A 17,486-nucleotide genomic window follows, 5' to 3' on the forward strand; every position below is an offset into this window, starting at 1 on the left:
TTTAGTGGTGTTATCAAGGCAAACAAACCAAGATCCAGTCATTCTTTCCAACACAGCTGGACAAGGGAGTGTGGATTTAATGCCAGAGATGGCTAGAGATCGAGCATTATGCACCCTTTGCTTTGAAAGTGTGGTATGTTGGGACATCAAGTGCTCAGTGTCTTTTTGAGACCAAACTTAAAAACAGTGTTAGCAAAGTTTGTGAAACAGAGCAACACGTTCAAAACTTTCAAGGCAACCGAAGAAGTTAGACCATTTCTCACTGCATAGTAAAGTATGGAAAACCATTAACAGAGACTTTCCTACCAACTGTTGATGGTTTTATAAAAGAAGTAAGGATTGACACTTTGGGCATAAGTTTATTTTTAAGTGGCTCGAGTCATGGAAGAGGTTGCCTACCCCTGCTCCAGAAGAACAAGATGTTCTGTCAAAAGATTGATATATGTGCTAGTTATGGGAATAATTGTCCAGAGACAGCAGGGGAAAGAATATTGAGGCAAGCATTTTCCCTCTAAAATGAGACTGCTATTTGTTGAATCATACTTTGCAAACTCATATAAGTGCCAATCAGTCACTTTTTATAAGTAACGTGAACAAGTGGGAAAGTGAAGGCTTGGGGGGATTTGGGCAGAAAATCAGCATATGAGTGAGATTTTGGAGGACCGGTACTGGAGATCAGCAGTGTGACCACATCCAGAAAATTAGATTAAGTGAATTAGAGGGATTAGATTGACTACAGCTGGAAAGAACCTGATGCCTCCAAGAAAAAAAAAAGAAGATAGAGCAAGAGAGGGAGCGCAAGACCCGAGAAAAAAGGAAAGGGAGCGAAAAAGGAAGGGGGGATCGTAGGAAGAGTAAGATGTAGAGAAGTTTCTCTGGGAGTTGGGAGAAAAAGTCGTATTGCGGTAGAAAGAGAGAGAGGAGTGGAAGGTGGAGACAGCTCAGCAGATTTAGGTATCCTGGGTAACTTTTAGGGGCTGGCACTAAAGGCGAGCAGCTGACACGGTTGCGGCCGGTCCTCGCTGTGAAAGGTTCAGCCGGGTTCTCCCGGTCCAAGGGAGTCAGCTTAAGCTGCAGTGCCCCTTAGTGGTGAAGTACAGGAATATATGCTGCACCTCTGTGAATGATCAAAAGCAGAGGCAGGAGGGCATGGAGAGGACAAGAAAACTGCTCAGACATTAATGAAAACAAATATTACTGATATCGTGTTTGGATTCAGACTTTAAAGCTGGATTTTCCCTTTGAAAAGATAAGAAGAAGTTCTTTTTACAAGTTTTCTTTTGGCTCCCTCCTCCTTATGTGTGACAATGATTAGGGGCTTATAATAAGACCATATAAACACATTAACCTGAGCAAAGCTTGTGTCATCTATAAATAGCTGGGTGGGTGTGTGGCTGGTGTGTGAGAATGTGCAGCAGAGACAGAGAGAGGGAGCTCTAACCAGGGGAGATGAAGCCTAAATCGATGTGATTAATGCATGTTAATTGCTGCCCCCTGGTGTCAGTGCGGTGCTTGTCGTTACTTTGCTGATACACAGTTTTGGGCGCCGCCTCTTTGCCCAGAAGATAAATCTCCCATGTCGATAGAGAGACAGATACAAACTCCTGCTGCTTCACAGCTTCACACTGCGGTTACCACTGGCCCGGACACACCCCCACCACCATCAACAACAACAAAAAGACTAGACTCACAATAACTCGCCCTGCTACCTCCCAATCCTCGGGTGGAATTTGGAGAATATTAAAAAGGCTGTGGTGATGTATCATAGACAAATAGGAAGTGACAGATTTTGTTATGAATCCTCCCTGCTGCATATTCCGCCATGATTTGGAGGCTTCACGCAGCATGCACTGCAAAACTGTAGGGCGTTGTCTGCATACTGATGGCCTGCCGACTCTTGGGAAGACGATCGGTCAGGAATTTCCCTTTCAAAACACATTTTGCATCCGAGATTCCCTCAAAGGTAAACAGAGCTATCAAAGGCAACATATCCACAACTAATGAGAGAAGGAGTCCGGCTGGGATAATATTGAGCTTGACCATGTTTGAATTGATTCTGCCTCCTCCTTTCAAAACACAAACTCTCTCACTGTACGGGCGGAATTTCAATCAGTCTGTGCTCGCAGATCAATGCAAACAGAGACTAACTGGAGCTGATATAAGGATGCTTAATGCAATTAGTTAAACTGAAAGGCAGCTTGAGTTAATGCAAATGTTAATTCAGGTAGTTGGGTTCATTGATTTAGAGTACCAGAGCTTTCTGACACATTAATGTGCAGTAGTTTGCATTTGCAGGGCTGTACGTGACTAGTACATCTATCAGTTTGGTCAAAGCAAAGTCCAGATAAGCACATCCAGGTATGAAAACAGAGTCTATTTTCAAACAAATTGTAATAAATGCAGGCACAGAGTCATTAAAAACTGGCTCATTTTAACATAAGGCTTTAGAAATGCATCATTAGAGGCTTTTGAGTTTCTGTATACCACACAAACTTTGAAGAGGTGATGAGTCATTCTGTGGAGTGATTCAGAGCCGCATCAAAAGGTTCACACACAGTGTAGCTCAGGTCTGCATCCTGAGGTGTGAAACAGCTGCGTGCACCCTCGCTGAACCGCAGGAACACCCTATTTGATATATGTCTCTGAAAGAGCCAGACTGACTCTCATGATCACCTCACCCATGTGATGTGGGGAGAGCATTGAGCGGTCCCACAAGAGGGAAAGATTGCATGTCAGCGCTGGTTTGAAGCCAATCGGTTTCTTCAGTCCAGTCAATATCTTTACAGCTGGAAACACTACAGGAGTGGCTGCTGGACCAGTAATGACACCACGTCACACAGCACACAAAGACACACAGAAGATATGGTGTGCATAGAGGCTTAAAGGTGGAAGAGTAATCATGAGGAGATGTGTTTTTGCAAGGCTTCAACATTGCAGATGGTTCCTTTTAAGCTGGCATCCCTAATGTGTTGCATCTGTGTAACAACAATAATCCTGTGTATACAGTGCTGTGAACATAAATGGCATTTGAAAGGTCCACATGGAAGTGGGTCACTGCAGATATTTTTTTCCCCTGATCACACTTGTCTTCAACATCCAGGGTCGTTTTCAGCAGGAGTCGAAGGTGAGAAATGTAAAATCTGTTTCCCTTCAGTTCAAAATATCCTTTTGCATTAACTGAATATGTTTTTTCTGCACTAGTGGACAATCAAAACATTAACAAATTAAGTTTAAAAAATTTTTTTGCAAAAGATGTGAAGCTGTTTTCTTAAATTTTGATCCACTTCTACAAAAAAAGGACAGCACTGTTACAGATTGTGTAAGAGAGGAGTGAGGTAGATTCATATCAGGATAATGAATGATGATTCGAGCTCGGCTGACATTGCACTCCACGGGAACTCAAAGGCAGAGGGGAGAACGGGAGGCCCGATTTAGAGCGAGCAGCTGTTGTGCACTTTGCCTCGCCTCACATCTGCCAAGTCACTGTGGGCAGGGCACCGAGGTGACTTCCTCAGCTCCAACGTTCAGTCTCTGCACCCTCCCTGCAATAAAATCAGCTGTTTCTTTACCCCATTATTCTGATGCCGAATACACAAACATTCGTCATACATCTTCTGTGAGATAAAGTTTTGGTCATGTGACTGGATCATGGTCATGTCATTGGTCATGTGCTTGTGTCCTCACTCTGATACTGAAAATGCTTCCTATGATAAGATGAGCAGAATTTTCTCCAGATTTATCTTTCAACTAGGTTTGAACTATGCTTCCAATTGTTTTAGTTTCATATTTCAGTGTTAGCATTTAATTCGTTACTGTGAATTGAGCTGGTGCTTCCAGTGTTTTTTTAAGTTTGAACATGGTGTGTCCATTTGAAAGTTCCTCTTTAAAAAGTTCTTTATGTGTGATGAAGTTCTTAACACATAACATGAAAAATTTTGCTTTATATATGAACAACAATGCTAGATGTTGATGCTAAATAAGCACATATTTTTAAGCTGCAACATGTTCACATGTGGTAGAAATCCCTGAAACTGTCTGAAAACTGCCCAAAATGGTCTGTCCTTAAAACAGCACAAGATATTCTCAAGACTTGCTGAAACAATGAGGTCATCACTTAAGGGCATTCTAACTGGTTAATGACACATTGGAGCGGTGGGCTTCAAAGGGGCCAATCAGAGCAACGGGGGTTTGTGGAGCAGGGAGCCTTAAAGAGACAGCAACTAAAATGAAAAGTTTCTGACTGAGGCTGAAATAAGGGTTTTCTAAAACACCAGTGTGAAAATTGGAATATTAGTTTAGATGTGAATCATGTAAAGCAACTACAGGGGTACAAGAGGGACAGCATAAAGACTAAAAAAAAATGGACAATACCCCCTCTTTAAACATCCAACAAAGCTCTCAGATAAGAAAAGCTAGAAATGCAACTTTTGTCAGGGAAACTGCAGAACTGATTATAACATTTGTTGCAGGTTTCTTATTAAGTATAACACTGAATGCATATAACAGGAAAATGTTCTCAACTGCCTTTTTCAAATAAGCAGATATAGCTGAGATTACTAAGATTTGGTTGGAACTTTTCTTACTTTATCTTTACAGTGTGTCTCATAACAGATTTATATATCCAATATTTGGTATCTATAATCTGGTGTGTGCTTTATGCTTATAGGCATCTCATCTCCTCCTGCAAATACACCAAGCTCAGCACAGCAGACTCAGTTCCCCCCTGTTGGTTTCCCCCTAGGAGGGACTAAGAGTAAGTGTCTCACAGAAACAAGCTGACACAGCATCACAACAGCAGAAGTGTTCAAGATGAATATCCAAAGAAGTAAACTTAGACTGTGAAGGTTTATTCATGCACATGCCACAGAACAGCCAAAGATAAATCACGATGGACAGACGCTACAGGAAACATGAAAAAATAAGATTATGGCACAAAGGTAGAGAGCGGTGAAATAACCACAAAAAAACTGTAACAAAGACCAAAAGCTGAGCTCTGCTTCACAAGTATTTTCTCCTCAAAGCCAGCCAAGGTAGGGCAGCACGATCACACTGCAAGGCAGGTGAGCTTGTCTTTGAAATGCAGCAGCATACAGTGTTTGAAGCAGCATTACAGCAAAGAGAAAAAGAAGCACCAAGATAAAGTAAAATAAAAAATGCTCAGGTTACACATGCAGCTCCAGTGTGCTCCTTACTAGACCTAAAATAATTTTAAGGGTGCATCTCCTGAATCTGATTAGCAGAGAAGCTAAAGCTACATGAACCTACAGTATAAGATTAATTGATGTCATACAGAGGAAGTAGCTTGTCGCTTAATATATCACCTTGGAGTGAGTAGCTATTAAAAGCCTCATTTTATTGATGAATTAGCTGAAATTGCTGATAAGGAGAGTTTTCATGTTAAATCAACTGCAGCTTAAGCAGAATTTGGAGTAATATTAAAAAGACATTACTCTTTTTGAAAGCTCTGACACTTGTAACATAAACAGAAAAGAGTCATTTCAGGCTGCTCGTATGTTTTACATTGAAGAAGAGCTGTTCTGAAACATTTCGCGAAGTTGTGCAATACTTTCTCTCAGTGGGAACAGTTTGCTCCTTTCCAGCCACAATTTTTTTGGATCAAACTTTCCAAAACACCCAAAGGACACAGGCAATATCTTGCTGCAGTTATTAAACTTTGACCTTGGGGTAAGAGCCAGTCCTGACTAATAGGACTACTCAGGAATCATTGCAGAGATTTGTATGCGATAATGAGAAATAGAGGTGCAGTCCCAATTCATTCAGCCTCCTCACCTCTGGGTGTAACTTGTAATTACTCCCGTGGAGCTTTGGGGAGGTTGGCAGATTAAAAAAGGAGTAGCCCTGAGGCCGGAGCCCCAGCCAGTTAGTTAGCGAGGCAGCCACTGAGCTTTTCTGACTCGCTGGATGAGATTCATGTAGGTGCACTCGAGAAGGTGACACCTGACTGGACGCTGTTTGGTCCTTAGATCAATCAAGACATAAATAATAACAGTATGTTCCCTACAGAAGTGTTCTCTGTGTTTGTATTTATGAGCTGAGATGTTGATGAAGAGGTGTTTAAGATAGCTTTGCTTCAAGATTTCTAATATATAAGGTATAGATTGGTATTTCAGAAAAAACACGTAGTTTTTCAGACAACACTGTATCAATCTGGTGGCTGGTGGATGTAGCTGTTGTTTTTGTCTGTTGGGCAGACTTAAAATAAGAAGAGTTAGTGAGACACGATTTAGTTTTCAAAGATTAAAAAGTTTTTACATCAACAAAATAAGCTTGAAAACTGCCAAATGTACGATTTTAAAGAATGGATAACTTTGATACAATATCAACAAATGATATCAGTAAAAGAGGTGATCTGGATTTTTCTTTCACAACAATACAAATGTCTAATCAGCCAATCACACAGCAGCAACTCTGTATTCAAGCATGTAGACATGCTAAAGATGTGCTTGTTAAAGTTCCTACAAGTGTGATTTGTGTGATTCTTATCGTCGAATGGTTGTTGGTGCCAGATGGGCTGGTCTGAGTATTTCAGAAACTGCTAATCTACTGGGATTTAAACACACAACCATCTCTGGGATAACAGGAAATGGTCCCAAAAGAGAAGATATCCAGTGAGTGGCCTTTCTCTGGGACAAAAATGCTTTGAAGATGGGCAGACTGGTTTGAGATGATAGAACAGTAACTCCACTTGTTACAACCAAGGTATGAACACAACACGTCCAACCTTGAAGCAGAGAGAAAACTTAGGCTAGAAATTGCACGTGCTCACCAAAATTGGATAATAGAAGATTGAAAAGAGTTGCCTGGTCTGATGAATCTGGATTTTTGCTGAGACATTTAGATGGTAGGCTCAGAATTTGGTCGTATGGATCCATCCTGCCTTGTATCAACATTCAGGCTGGTGACTGTCAGTGAAAACCATGTCCATCCCTGATCACAGTGTACCCATCTTCTAATGGCTTCTTTGAAATGGTTTTGCCAACGTGACAATGAGTTCACGTACGTACCTTGTTGAATGTCCAACCCTATACTCGCAAGGTGTGCCTAATATAGTGCCTAGAAACTGATCATAAAACAGTGACACAGTAAAATCAGTAATCTCACCAGCATCTTCCACCAGCACGTGCTCTCTTTGAATGATGGGAAAATGTTTAATGGCCTCACTGCCCACATACTCTACCCCACTGTAACTCAAGCCTCTGTCAGACATTCAATGTAGCAATTACTGGTCCTAAACAGCTTTCAATCAGGCTTTAACTCACGCCCTCAGCTTGCAATCAATGTATACATTGCACTAAAATTAGACACCAATAATCAGCTCAACTGATCAATAAACCACTGAGCAATAAAGCTAGCTGAGAGAGTTAACGGGTGTTAATGCAAGGCTAGTGCACCCTCTAGTGTTGATTGAATGCTACTCATCTTCTATTGCTGTGTATGTAATGTGATGTATAGAGGTTGAAATATATTCAAGAACCTTCCTGGAACTAGTTTTATTCTCAGAGACAAACAATCTTTCATGCGTTTGCTGGATTTGAGGAGCTCAGTGTAGCCAAAGCTGTGAGGGAAAGGAAGAGGGGAGCAGAGAGATTAGAGGTGTGATTTAAAAAGGGGGCCAGGGATGATTCACAGGAGCTGGCAGAGTGAGTAATGGCAGCAGAGATCTGCACCAGGGCTTTTATGAGGTACTGACTTCCCCCTCCTCCTGCAGTATTAAAAAGCTATAGATCACACATTTCAGCGCTGCTATTAGGCTCACTGCCTTTCTGCTCGACGAACTGGTCCACATCATTAACTGTGAAATTTGAATGTGACTAAGGTGGAGGGTAGGAGACTGGAACATAGATGTTTTGATAAGATTAATAAGTGCTCAGTTGACTCTTCCACCTTTGAAAGTCCACTGATCTGCATGTTAAAGCTATGATGGATGACTTTGGTTAGATATTCATTGAAATTAGGGCGTAAAGCAACTGCGTCATTACTACTTTCGAACAGGCACTCTAGTAAGGGTCTATATTTTGCAGTTGGATGACAACTCTAGGGACATCTTCAGTTAGTATCAAAGATTGAGTTTATAAGCTTTCAAGCTTGGGCTTAGAGGGTGGAGTTGAAGGATAAGGGCATATACCATTATAGGAAGGCAAAGGCTAACCACTAATGCAATATAAGGGAATAATGACCATCTCAGCCTTGGTGCCATTAACTTTGAGCATTAGGTTTGATTAAAATAACAGTGTGTTTGATCTTGGTCTGAATGTTTTAATTCATTTAAAAGACTGACAAATGAGGCTTTCCCACTGATGGTCAAAAAGATGGACTGCATGTCTTTTCTCACTACAATAGGAATGTACTATTGGAGCTGTGCAGCGGTCAAAAGTGATGCCAAAACACCCATAACAGCAAGCACCGACTTCTTGCACAGAAAAGTCTGAGTAGGAAGTAAGTTTCCAAGAGCTGTGGCACTGAAGCCTAGCCCCAAAACAAAACAAAAACACATTCAGTTAGAGGCAAAGGCCCTTCAGGTTGGCACAGTCCACGCAGAAACATTCTTGAGTCAGTTTTGAGCCAACACTCTATACCCCCAGTCTGGCGTACAGGCACATTTCTTAGCATAGCTGTCTTGCTAGCATAGCTGTTAACCATGGCATAATGCCCCTTTTATAAGGCCAGTTGTGGTTGATTTTCAGCAGTAGGATCCATAATTATTCCATAATACTTCTTGGCCACACTTTCAACATTTGTGGTAACGATTTTACAGAGGTGACCGCAAAAAGAAGCTCTCTCAGAAACTCATGTGATTCAACGTGTCTTCAGAAGATGAAAAGATGAACACAGAAGGTGATTGCTTTCCAGTCAGCCCTTCACATGGATTATTGCGGGTACTTTATCAAAGACTTAGAATCGCAAACAGGAAAGCACTGTAAAAAAAAAAATCGAACAGGTTTGCTATTTATGATCCCAGGTTGGGGAGACCCTGATTTAGTTGGGAGCAGTAAAATTCTTACTGACCCCCCCACACTGTAGTATTATTTAGACAAAAAGGACGTTATAACATGCCCTGAATTATGTCTACATGAATATTTGCTGTTGAAAAAGTACAAAATAAAGTATGCTCCCAATCGCTTCCTCTAAAACCTACCCCCCATATTGAAACTGTTAGTTGTTTTGGTTTTACTTTTGGGAAGTTATCATGTTGCCCATTATTCTATGCAGTCCATGGCCTTTATCAGCTGTTCAAAACTGGAGAAGGTGTCACGAACAGGTTTAGAGAGTTTTGCCACTGCCAAACGGCTGTTCCTTTTTAGGAGGAAGGGTTTTCTTTTTTATTTTTTGTAAGTGTAGGATTAGAAACAAAAGTTTTCTTACCTGAGACTGCGTCCCAGATTTTATATTTCTGTTGTTTAAAATCAAATATTGTTTTAAAGACACATTGCATTATCATTTATTTTCAGAGGTAACATGACCAGCGCAAGGGGAAACAATTGACACAACCTTAGGATGTTTATTACCGTTTTATTTGATAGTTATAAATGGAAAGAGGTCAAAATATTTGCATCTATGTTAAACCACGTTGATACACACAAAACAATGACCCAAGTCAAATCTTGTGAATCGTCATGCTGATAAAATTCAAACATTTAATGTTGTCAAAACCTGGAAGAAGCTCAAATTAGATACAAGAGGACCTATTTTAATTTGCAAACTATGTTAAAAAAAAGGTTGCCATTTTGCTTCAACTTGTATTGGTTATTTCCAGAGTGTTACCAATACTAAGAAAGACTATATAAACACTGATATTATGACTAAGGTGGAAGGTAAACAGCGAAAGGCACTCATGAAGAACCATTTTATTCTGATTGTGGGTGTGTCTTTATTGTACATCATTCACTACGATGGAGAAGTGAGACCAGAGTGATGTGAGCATTGTTTAAGCAGCACTACAGAGAAAAATCACATAAGCTTTTGGCAAGTTATCGTTAATGGGTCCAGAAAATCCATGTGAGTAAAAGACACAAATGCAATATCAAAAATAAACACACATGAAGATACATGTACAACTTGTTCCATTGTTTGATAGAACTGTAAAGCCGAGCATAAAAAGGACACTGTTTTTTTATACATCTTTTTATTAAAACGATAAAACATCCAAAGTGTTAAAAGAGGGTAACAAGCACAAGAACAATTAGGCAACTGGAACGTCTTATTGTGAACTCAACAGTGCTCTGCAAGGTAAGGTTGTCGGTGCGTTGTAACAATATGAAATATAAAATTCAAAATATATATTAAAAAAATCAAATATATCTCGATTGTGATAATGGTGTCTTAGCAGTGAGGAAGCCAAAGTTACAGTCAGTGTGAGTGCAGTGACACAAATAACACACAACTACGCACTGCTGCTGCTGCAAACATATAAGACACTTTGCCCTGTATCTACCTGTGAAAACATCAACCCAAATTATACCGAAAGCATGAATCACTGAAGGTGTACAGTTGAGATACAGCTAGGAGTAATTTAAAAACATCCCATATTTATGGGACTGATTAGTTCTACAGACATTGAGATATAGTACTGTGGAGTTACAAGTTTAGCTTTTTACAATGCAGAAGCTGGTTTACTGGATTGCGCCCTCGCTACCCCCAAACATAAATTATTTCACTTTAAAAAGCTTATTTTTAAAACACAGTTTTTCAAGTACACTTCAAAAATGTTGGCAAATGTAGACCATGTAGTTTTGGTTGTATTTGAAAGCTAGACAAATCTGACAGACAATATATTATATGTCACTGTTATAGCTAAATCCTTCCCCCAGTGCTCCTTTCAGTCTCATACGCAATTTCTGAAATAATGTTGAAAAACAATTTAATACTGTTTTTTTTTCACATTTTGAAATGATGAAGAAGTCCACACAGTGATGGACACATTTATTGTTTTCTTAAATGCATAAAAAGAAATGAAAATTTGAATTTCTTTATGTTGAAGATGTGAGTTCATGTCTTTTTTTAATCCACAGATGTGATTATTCTATTTATCTGGCATCCTGCTCTTTGGGCTAATGTATTGATTTAGGTAAACACCTAAGACCATGTAGTTTAGTCCTGGCTCACTTCAGGTTTGTTTGTGTTTCATACCATTAGTCATTCACATCAGACTGCAGAATCACTGCAGTGCTCATAAATTACCTTTGAACAATTAATAATCTGCAAGACAAGCTGCTGCCTGCCTTGAATTAATTGCTAATAATGACTTGTTAGCGTGTGTGCAGTCACATTAGTGTCTGAGAAGTGTAAGTGTTTCAGTGTATGAGGTTTTTTAAACACAGCCGTAGCTGGGGCTTTTTATTTTGGCAAACAGAAGTGTGGAACATTCTGCTGCTGCATCGTTTACCTCTCCTTCCTCCCCTTCTGCTCGATGCGTCACCATCCGAAGAAGCATCAGAACACAACGCCAAAAACATGTAAATGTTAACACCGTTAACACAAAGGAATTATATTAGAATTTGGAATGAGAACAAAATCTGGAATCCTTCTCTTGTACAGCGACTGGCGATTTGTCGAACCCCTTCCCCCCTGGTTGGTTTTGGCAGTGGTTTAACACTTGTGCTTCATGGCAAGCTGTGGGAAAATTGGGGTGGGGGTGGAGAATTGAAGGCAAGATTTTTTAATAATCCCATCAGAAAAAAATGGTTTTCGGCTAGAAACAACAAGCACTGCAGCTTCATCTGCTTTTTTTTGGTGAATCAAACGAGGAAAACACGAGGCACAAATTTGACTATTTTGAATATTTGCTGGAAGTGCTGGAGGCACTTTGAGGTCTATGTGGTAAGATGAGTATCAGTATTTACGAATGCATACAGAAGGACACACACAAATATAAACCAATTCATATCAATGTAAAAAATGTAAATCCATAAATAAAAAAACAAGATTTACAAATGTATTCCTGATTCACACACAAATAAAACCTTGAATCGAAGATCACAAACGCAGTAAGGTTCCTGGATAACAAACAGTTTGTAAATGAAGACTGAATAGTTTGCATAGATTTGTGGATTTATGTTACATATGTATACATAAAACATTAAATACCAGTATGTGATTCAGAAATATGATTGGGAATCTTGTTTTTTTTATTATTTGAATTGGATTTTTTTTACATTTATACAGGATGATATATATTTGTGTGTGTGTGTGTGTGTGTGTGTGTGTGTGTGTGTGTGTGTGTGTGTGTGTGTGTGTGTGTGTGTGTGTGTGTGTGTGTGTGTGTTGGAATACATTTCTGAATCTCTGTGTGCATTCAAGAATACTGAGCCTGATCTAACTCTATACAGTTAAAGATGTGTGGGTTTTTTACACAACAAAAGTCAAAGAGTTTAAACGGGCTCAGCAGAAAGAGTGTTGGAGAAATGACCACGGCGCTCGATATGACAGAAAGCAATGGGATATGGAAGAAATGCCTTTGCAAACACACACAAAAAGACAAAACAGTGAGTGAATTAGGTTACAAAAGAAAGGGAAGAGCTGAATTCTACAAACTGGACAACAGGGGGCAGCAGAGCAGCACCCAGAGATGAGGGGTGATTTAACAGAGCTGTAAAGCTCAGGCAGTTGCTGTCAGAAAGTGAGACGCTGAAAGCAGAACTAGGAGAAAAGAAAGTCAAGGTGACCCTGACACATTGTAGAAGATTAGCTACGTTTGGTTGTAGCTTGAAGTGTTCAGGGGTCAACTCATAACTCACAAAGATGACTTGATGAAGTCAAAGAATCCTTTAAAGTCATCTTCTGGCAGGAATGTGACATAAAAAATGCAGATGGACAGACTCAGCTCTCCATGTTTGAAGCCCTCAGCTGAGAGCTTCAAACATGTAAGATTATGAGTCTTGATCATAATGAGTGGTGTGAATGATACGCTGAGAAACATTCTGTGGAAGCTAATGGCAGTAAGTGAAATGAGAAACTGCAGCAAATGAGGGATTCTTCATGGGAGTTCTCTGCTGAAGCCACCGGAGCTGAGGCACTTTTTCTGCGCATATCACAGTTTTTGTAATTCATCACCGCGGGGGAGCTCATCTGTGAACAGCGAGAGGCCTGTGCATGGCTCTCGAAAACGTCTTTCAATTACCCCACCATCACTAGTATCGTATTATGCATAAAAACAGTCATTTTAATAGCGAGTGGATCGCTGGGCCATTAAAGTCATCGACATCCCACTTCAGATGCTTCTTGTCTCTCTGTACGCTAACAGCGTGACAGGAGACGCCAAGCTGGAAACACAGGGGCGTCTGATATACTGTGTGCTATTAGAAAGAGCTATGATCATAATCAGGTGTGCTCATTACAAAGCAATAGATTTTTTTTGTGTCTTGCAGTAAAAAAATGACATTATGTAAATAGCCTCATTAAACAGCATGCAATTAGTTTTCCAGAGAAACAAGAGATGTGAGATACATGGAGGATGAGGAAACACCCTACAGAGAAATGAAAAGGGAGAGGAAATGAGGGAAGAAGAAGAAAAGAGCTATTATCTTTGGAGAACAGCAAGCAGCACAGCTAAGAGGCCCCAGCCACAATAAAGCAGCTTTTTTAATATCCTCAGGTTTAAGTAAAAGGTTTGATCTTATGGCTGCGTTAATAATCACTTTGAAATCACGACTGTGTGAGACGACATACAGTAAGCCCACCCTGAAGCCGCACACCGTGACGTGTATCCCCCTCACCTTGTGCGCAGTGACGGCAAACTGTTCAGCACTGTTCATCATGTCTGCTGTCCGCTCCTCAGCGCGACCTAACCGCTCCCCACGCTCATTCAGGGCCTGGCTGGCCTTCTGTACGGCGCTCGTCACGCTGTCTGCAGCCGAGTGTAGTATACTGTTACCTGTAGATGAAGGTGCAGCAGAGGCAGAAGCAAAGTAGGTCACAAAAAGGGGAGAGAAAAGACAAAAGGAGGAAGAGATTAATCCTCTTGGAGTAAACATCAGCAATAAGACAGGCTGTGATAAAACTGTGTGGATAAAATGTAAAGAAAGTGACACAGGATGGGCGTAGTTTAATCAGTGCTAATAGTTTGAGACAACATGAGACAGTAAATGGCATCCATCAGGTGGGATGTGGGATAATGAGATTCCTTCAAAGTGAATTTACCTCAAGGAAAGATCAAGTGAAATTAACCTTTTCAAACTTCAAAGTTAGAAACAGCAAGACAAGCAACTGCTGATTTATTGTCTCTTTTGAAGGAAGTATCATCCCTGCTGGTATCCTGCACTTCTCCCCTTCAGTTGTGAACTCTCATAGCCGGCCCCTGCAATTACTCCTCACTTTCCTAAACTGAGGAGTAATAAAGAGAGGATATATGCTTGGCTGCATGGGCAGCCCTGGAGACCCAGTGGTGGATATAAGACAGAAAACACATCTTCCGATAGCTGTGGCAGCCCTGCGGATGTTTCCACTGACAAGCCATTAATCTGCTGCACGTCGGGAGTGCTGCTGTTATGCGCCGCACTCGCTGGCAGACTGAAGACAGCAATCTTCAAGATGCTTTCTCTTTATCGGCGGTGCAGCTGCATTGTTTCAGATGGGTGCATTTTATGTTGATGAATGTGAAAACAGCACATTAGTTTTGAAAACAATTTGAATAGATGTTGAAGTTGTTGCCAGCTGATGGTGTGGCCTGGAGACTGTGCAGTGTGTGGTGGAAAAGTTCTGACGGGTTGTTTTAGATGCAGTGGAACAACATAGCTGGTACCAATCATCTGGCTTTATTAATTTTTTGTTAGATACTGTTATAAAAAATGTAAAATCTAACAGTCTTCCCCTGCATCTAGCTTCAAAAAGTGGACACATGAAAAATAACAAACACCATCTGAGAAGAAGCTAGATTTGATTTTTTTTTTTAGATCTATATCCTGAAATATACAGTCAATAAGTTTGAAGAAGGAGAAATAGATGGAGCAAAGCTTGGAGTGCATGAAGACGTGACAGGCCAGATTCTATCTGCTCCCCAAGGAAACAGCAATACAGACAGTGTACGTCCGGCAGAGTCGAGACAGGTAGGTTTGACTGACAGATAATTGGGACGGCTTGAAAGCAGACGGCGAGGCCAGATGGTGTTGCTTCCCAAAAAATTGTTAGTTGATAAAGTGGAGGCAGTTTGTGTGGACAAAAGACACACAGATAAATGTTCACAGGCACACCTACACACTCTGAAGAAACTGAAACACATGCTGTCTAACCGATACTTTTGCTGGAGATACTAGCCTTTTATTTCTATCAATTAAGCAGTTATTAACACCTTACTCTACAAAGCCTTATTCAACCTCTATTACCATTTGAAATAATGAATGTTGAATGTATGAGTAATGAAGGTTACTAGGCGCCTCCCTGTTGGCTAAGGCTGCCTTTTGCAGCGGCTCTCTCTTCTTTGTCCGTTTCATAGTCTTTATATTTGGAGTGGATCATTGCTTTGTGTGGCTCATTTGTTGGTCATGGACACCAAACTTTTAGTGGCTCCAGTGATATTTTCACTACTTTTATCCTGTGTTTGTCTGGAGATCCTACATGTAACCATGGCTGCATTGTTTACATGTGAACTCAGCTGTTAGCAGCCTGTAGCATGTCAATGCTAACTGGTGTGAGGCCTGATGTCTTCCCACGGGGTGAGGAGAAGGAGGTGAGGATGACGTGCTGGTTCTCAGGTGTGAGCTAAGAAGTGACGACATGGACCTGTCCTTCCATCCATTGTTATTGGGAACGTAAGATCTATTTCCAATAAGATGGACGAGCTAGCCATGCTGGAGCATGACTGCTGAAGAAGCTCAGTCCTGCACCCTGAGGAGGTGGAGGCTGGCTAAACTGGAGAATAATGGACAAGCTGTCATCATCTATTTTCTTGTGGACCTTTTTGCACTTTCTGTACACTTTTTTGCTTTTGTATTTTTTTTTTGATTGCTGCTCTGACTTAAATCTCGTTGTACTTGTTACAATGACAATAAAGTTCTATTCTACTCAATTCTAATTAAGGCTGTCATTATATTAACTTCTGATTATCACTTACTGACTGTGAATAAATGCATTGTGTTTGTGAATAATGATGTGAATAATGGTGTGGGTTATTAGGGCCTTGTACGGGGCAGTGCCACAAGAACAGAATTTTTTATCAATTTATTTATTCTTATTAATTAAGTAATTCTAGTTGATAATTAGGAGTTAATACAATGAAAAGTTTATTCATACTGTAATAGAGATAGAATAAAGTTAAGTAGAATGAGGTGTTCCCTATTCTAAAGTGTTACCGAAAAGTATGTGAATAAAACAATGGCTGATTCTTTTTTCCCTTCTATCTAAATACGACAGTCGATGGCTGCAATGTAAATGAAGTGATAACTTTGTAGCCATTAGCAAAGAACACCAAAGTCCAATTATCATACATCGCAAATGAGGTCTTTGCTCCAGGCTGCTCTACCTGTGTTGAATATTTGCAAGAAAGGATCAAACTTCTTCACCTTCACAAAGATTACTTTTAATCCTCCCTTCCTGTGCAGCCGGAGGAGTAATATTTCAATCATCCCCACCCTCACAGCACCCAGCACAGAGTGCACGTAGAGAACATCTCCCTTTGTTTGTCTGCACACCCTCTCTTTTCTTTACTGCTTTTCTTCTCATTGATCAGCAGCAGGCTGCAGCGTGGGCTCCCCCAGTGGAGAATGTAATTACAGAGAAAACAGGGTGGAGATGATGCGAAGGGAGCCTGCAGCACCAGGAACTGAATGAAACGTGTGTGGGAGTAGATTATGTGGTGTTGTGATCCTAAGTCTTAACCGTGGTGAGCAGATCAGCCGTGGTTGTTACGAGTTTGGATGAAGAGGTGAAGTTTCTGAGGAAGCTCCCTGGTATTAAAAAGTGTCAGATTTTTAATGAGGTAAAAGTTTCTGAAAAGTCTTTTAGGCCCCACAGAAAGAGGCCAAACTTTGTCCATCCCTAACACGCCTCTCTCAACAATGCAGGAGGAATTTTGTTGCTATACCCCCTGATATCATTCTAAGCAAGGGCTTGTTGAACAATGGAGAAAGAACAAAAGAGAACTTGTTTTCTGGCAACAAAATACTCCAGAAAGTAGGAACTTTGAGAAAAGACAAACATAACAAGGAAGGGGAAAGTTCATTCAAAGTCGACTTTTTCTCTCTGTAAGCTGTAGATTACAGGCTGAGCTGCTGTGGCTCGAGTGAAAATAAGCTGATGGTTATCAACAGGAGCATGCTGGATACACTTCACAAACTCCGGATGGCCTAGCTACATTTACTCGGGAAGCATATGGCATTTATTAGATAGGATAATTCAATTCCAGAACAAAACACACCTACACGAAAAGATCTGCCTTTAGCATTCTCTCTCTGATCGTATTATCACCGTGCTAATGCTGCGAGGCACAATATGTGAGGTAGAGTTTGTCCAAGTGGACTTTCTGTTCAGTATTA

At 40.6% G+C, this 17,486-nt stretch overlaps 1 protein-coding gene across 1 annotated transcript in view; it reads right to left on the reverse strand.

Annotated features, from left to right (window-relative positions):
- Positions 1-9,515: 9,515 nt before the first annotated feature.
- stxbp6 (syntaxin binding protein 6 (amisyn)) overlaps positions 9,516-17,486 on the reverse strand; it is an 84,852-nt gene continuing 76,881 nt past the window's right edge. The window contains exons 5-6 of the mRNA XM_074692307.1: positions 13,734-13,891; positions 9,516-11,631 (exon numbers count right to left, since the gene is read on the reverse strand). Of these exons, the coding sequence (XP_074548408.1) occupies positions 11,608-11,631; positions 13,734-13,891 (182 nt within the window). The 3' untranslated portion in view covers positions 9,516-11,607. The remainder of the gene's footprint in view (positions 11,632-13,733; positions 13,892-17,486) is intronic.

Source organism: Halichoeres trimaculatus, unplaced genomic scaffold, assembly GCF_033239565.1.
Source record: "Halichoeres trimaculatus isolate MK-OKI-2021-1 unplaced genomic scaffold, fHalTri1.1 fHalTri1_scaffold_17, whole genome shotgun sequence".
In the NCBI taxonomy this organism is placed as follows: Eukaryota; Metazoa; Chordata; class Actinopteri; order Labriformes; family Labridae; genus Halichoeres; species Halichoeres trimaculatus.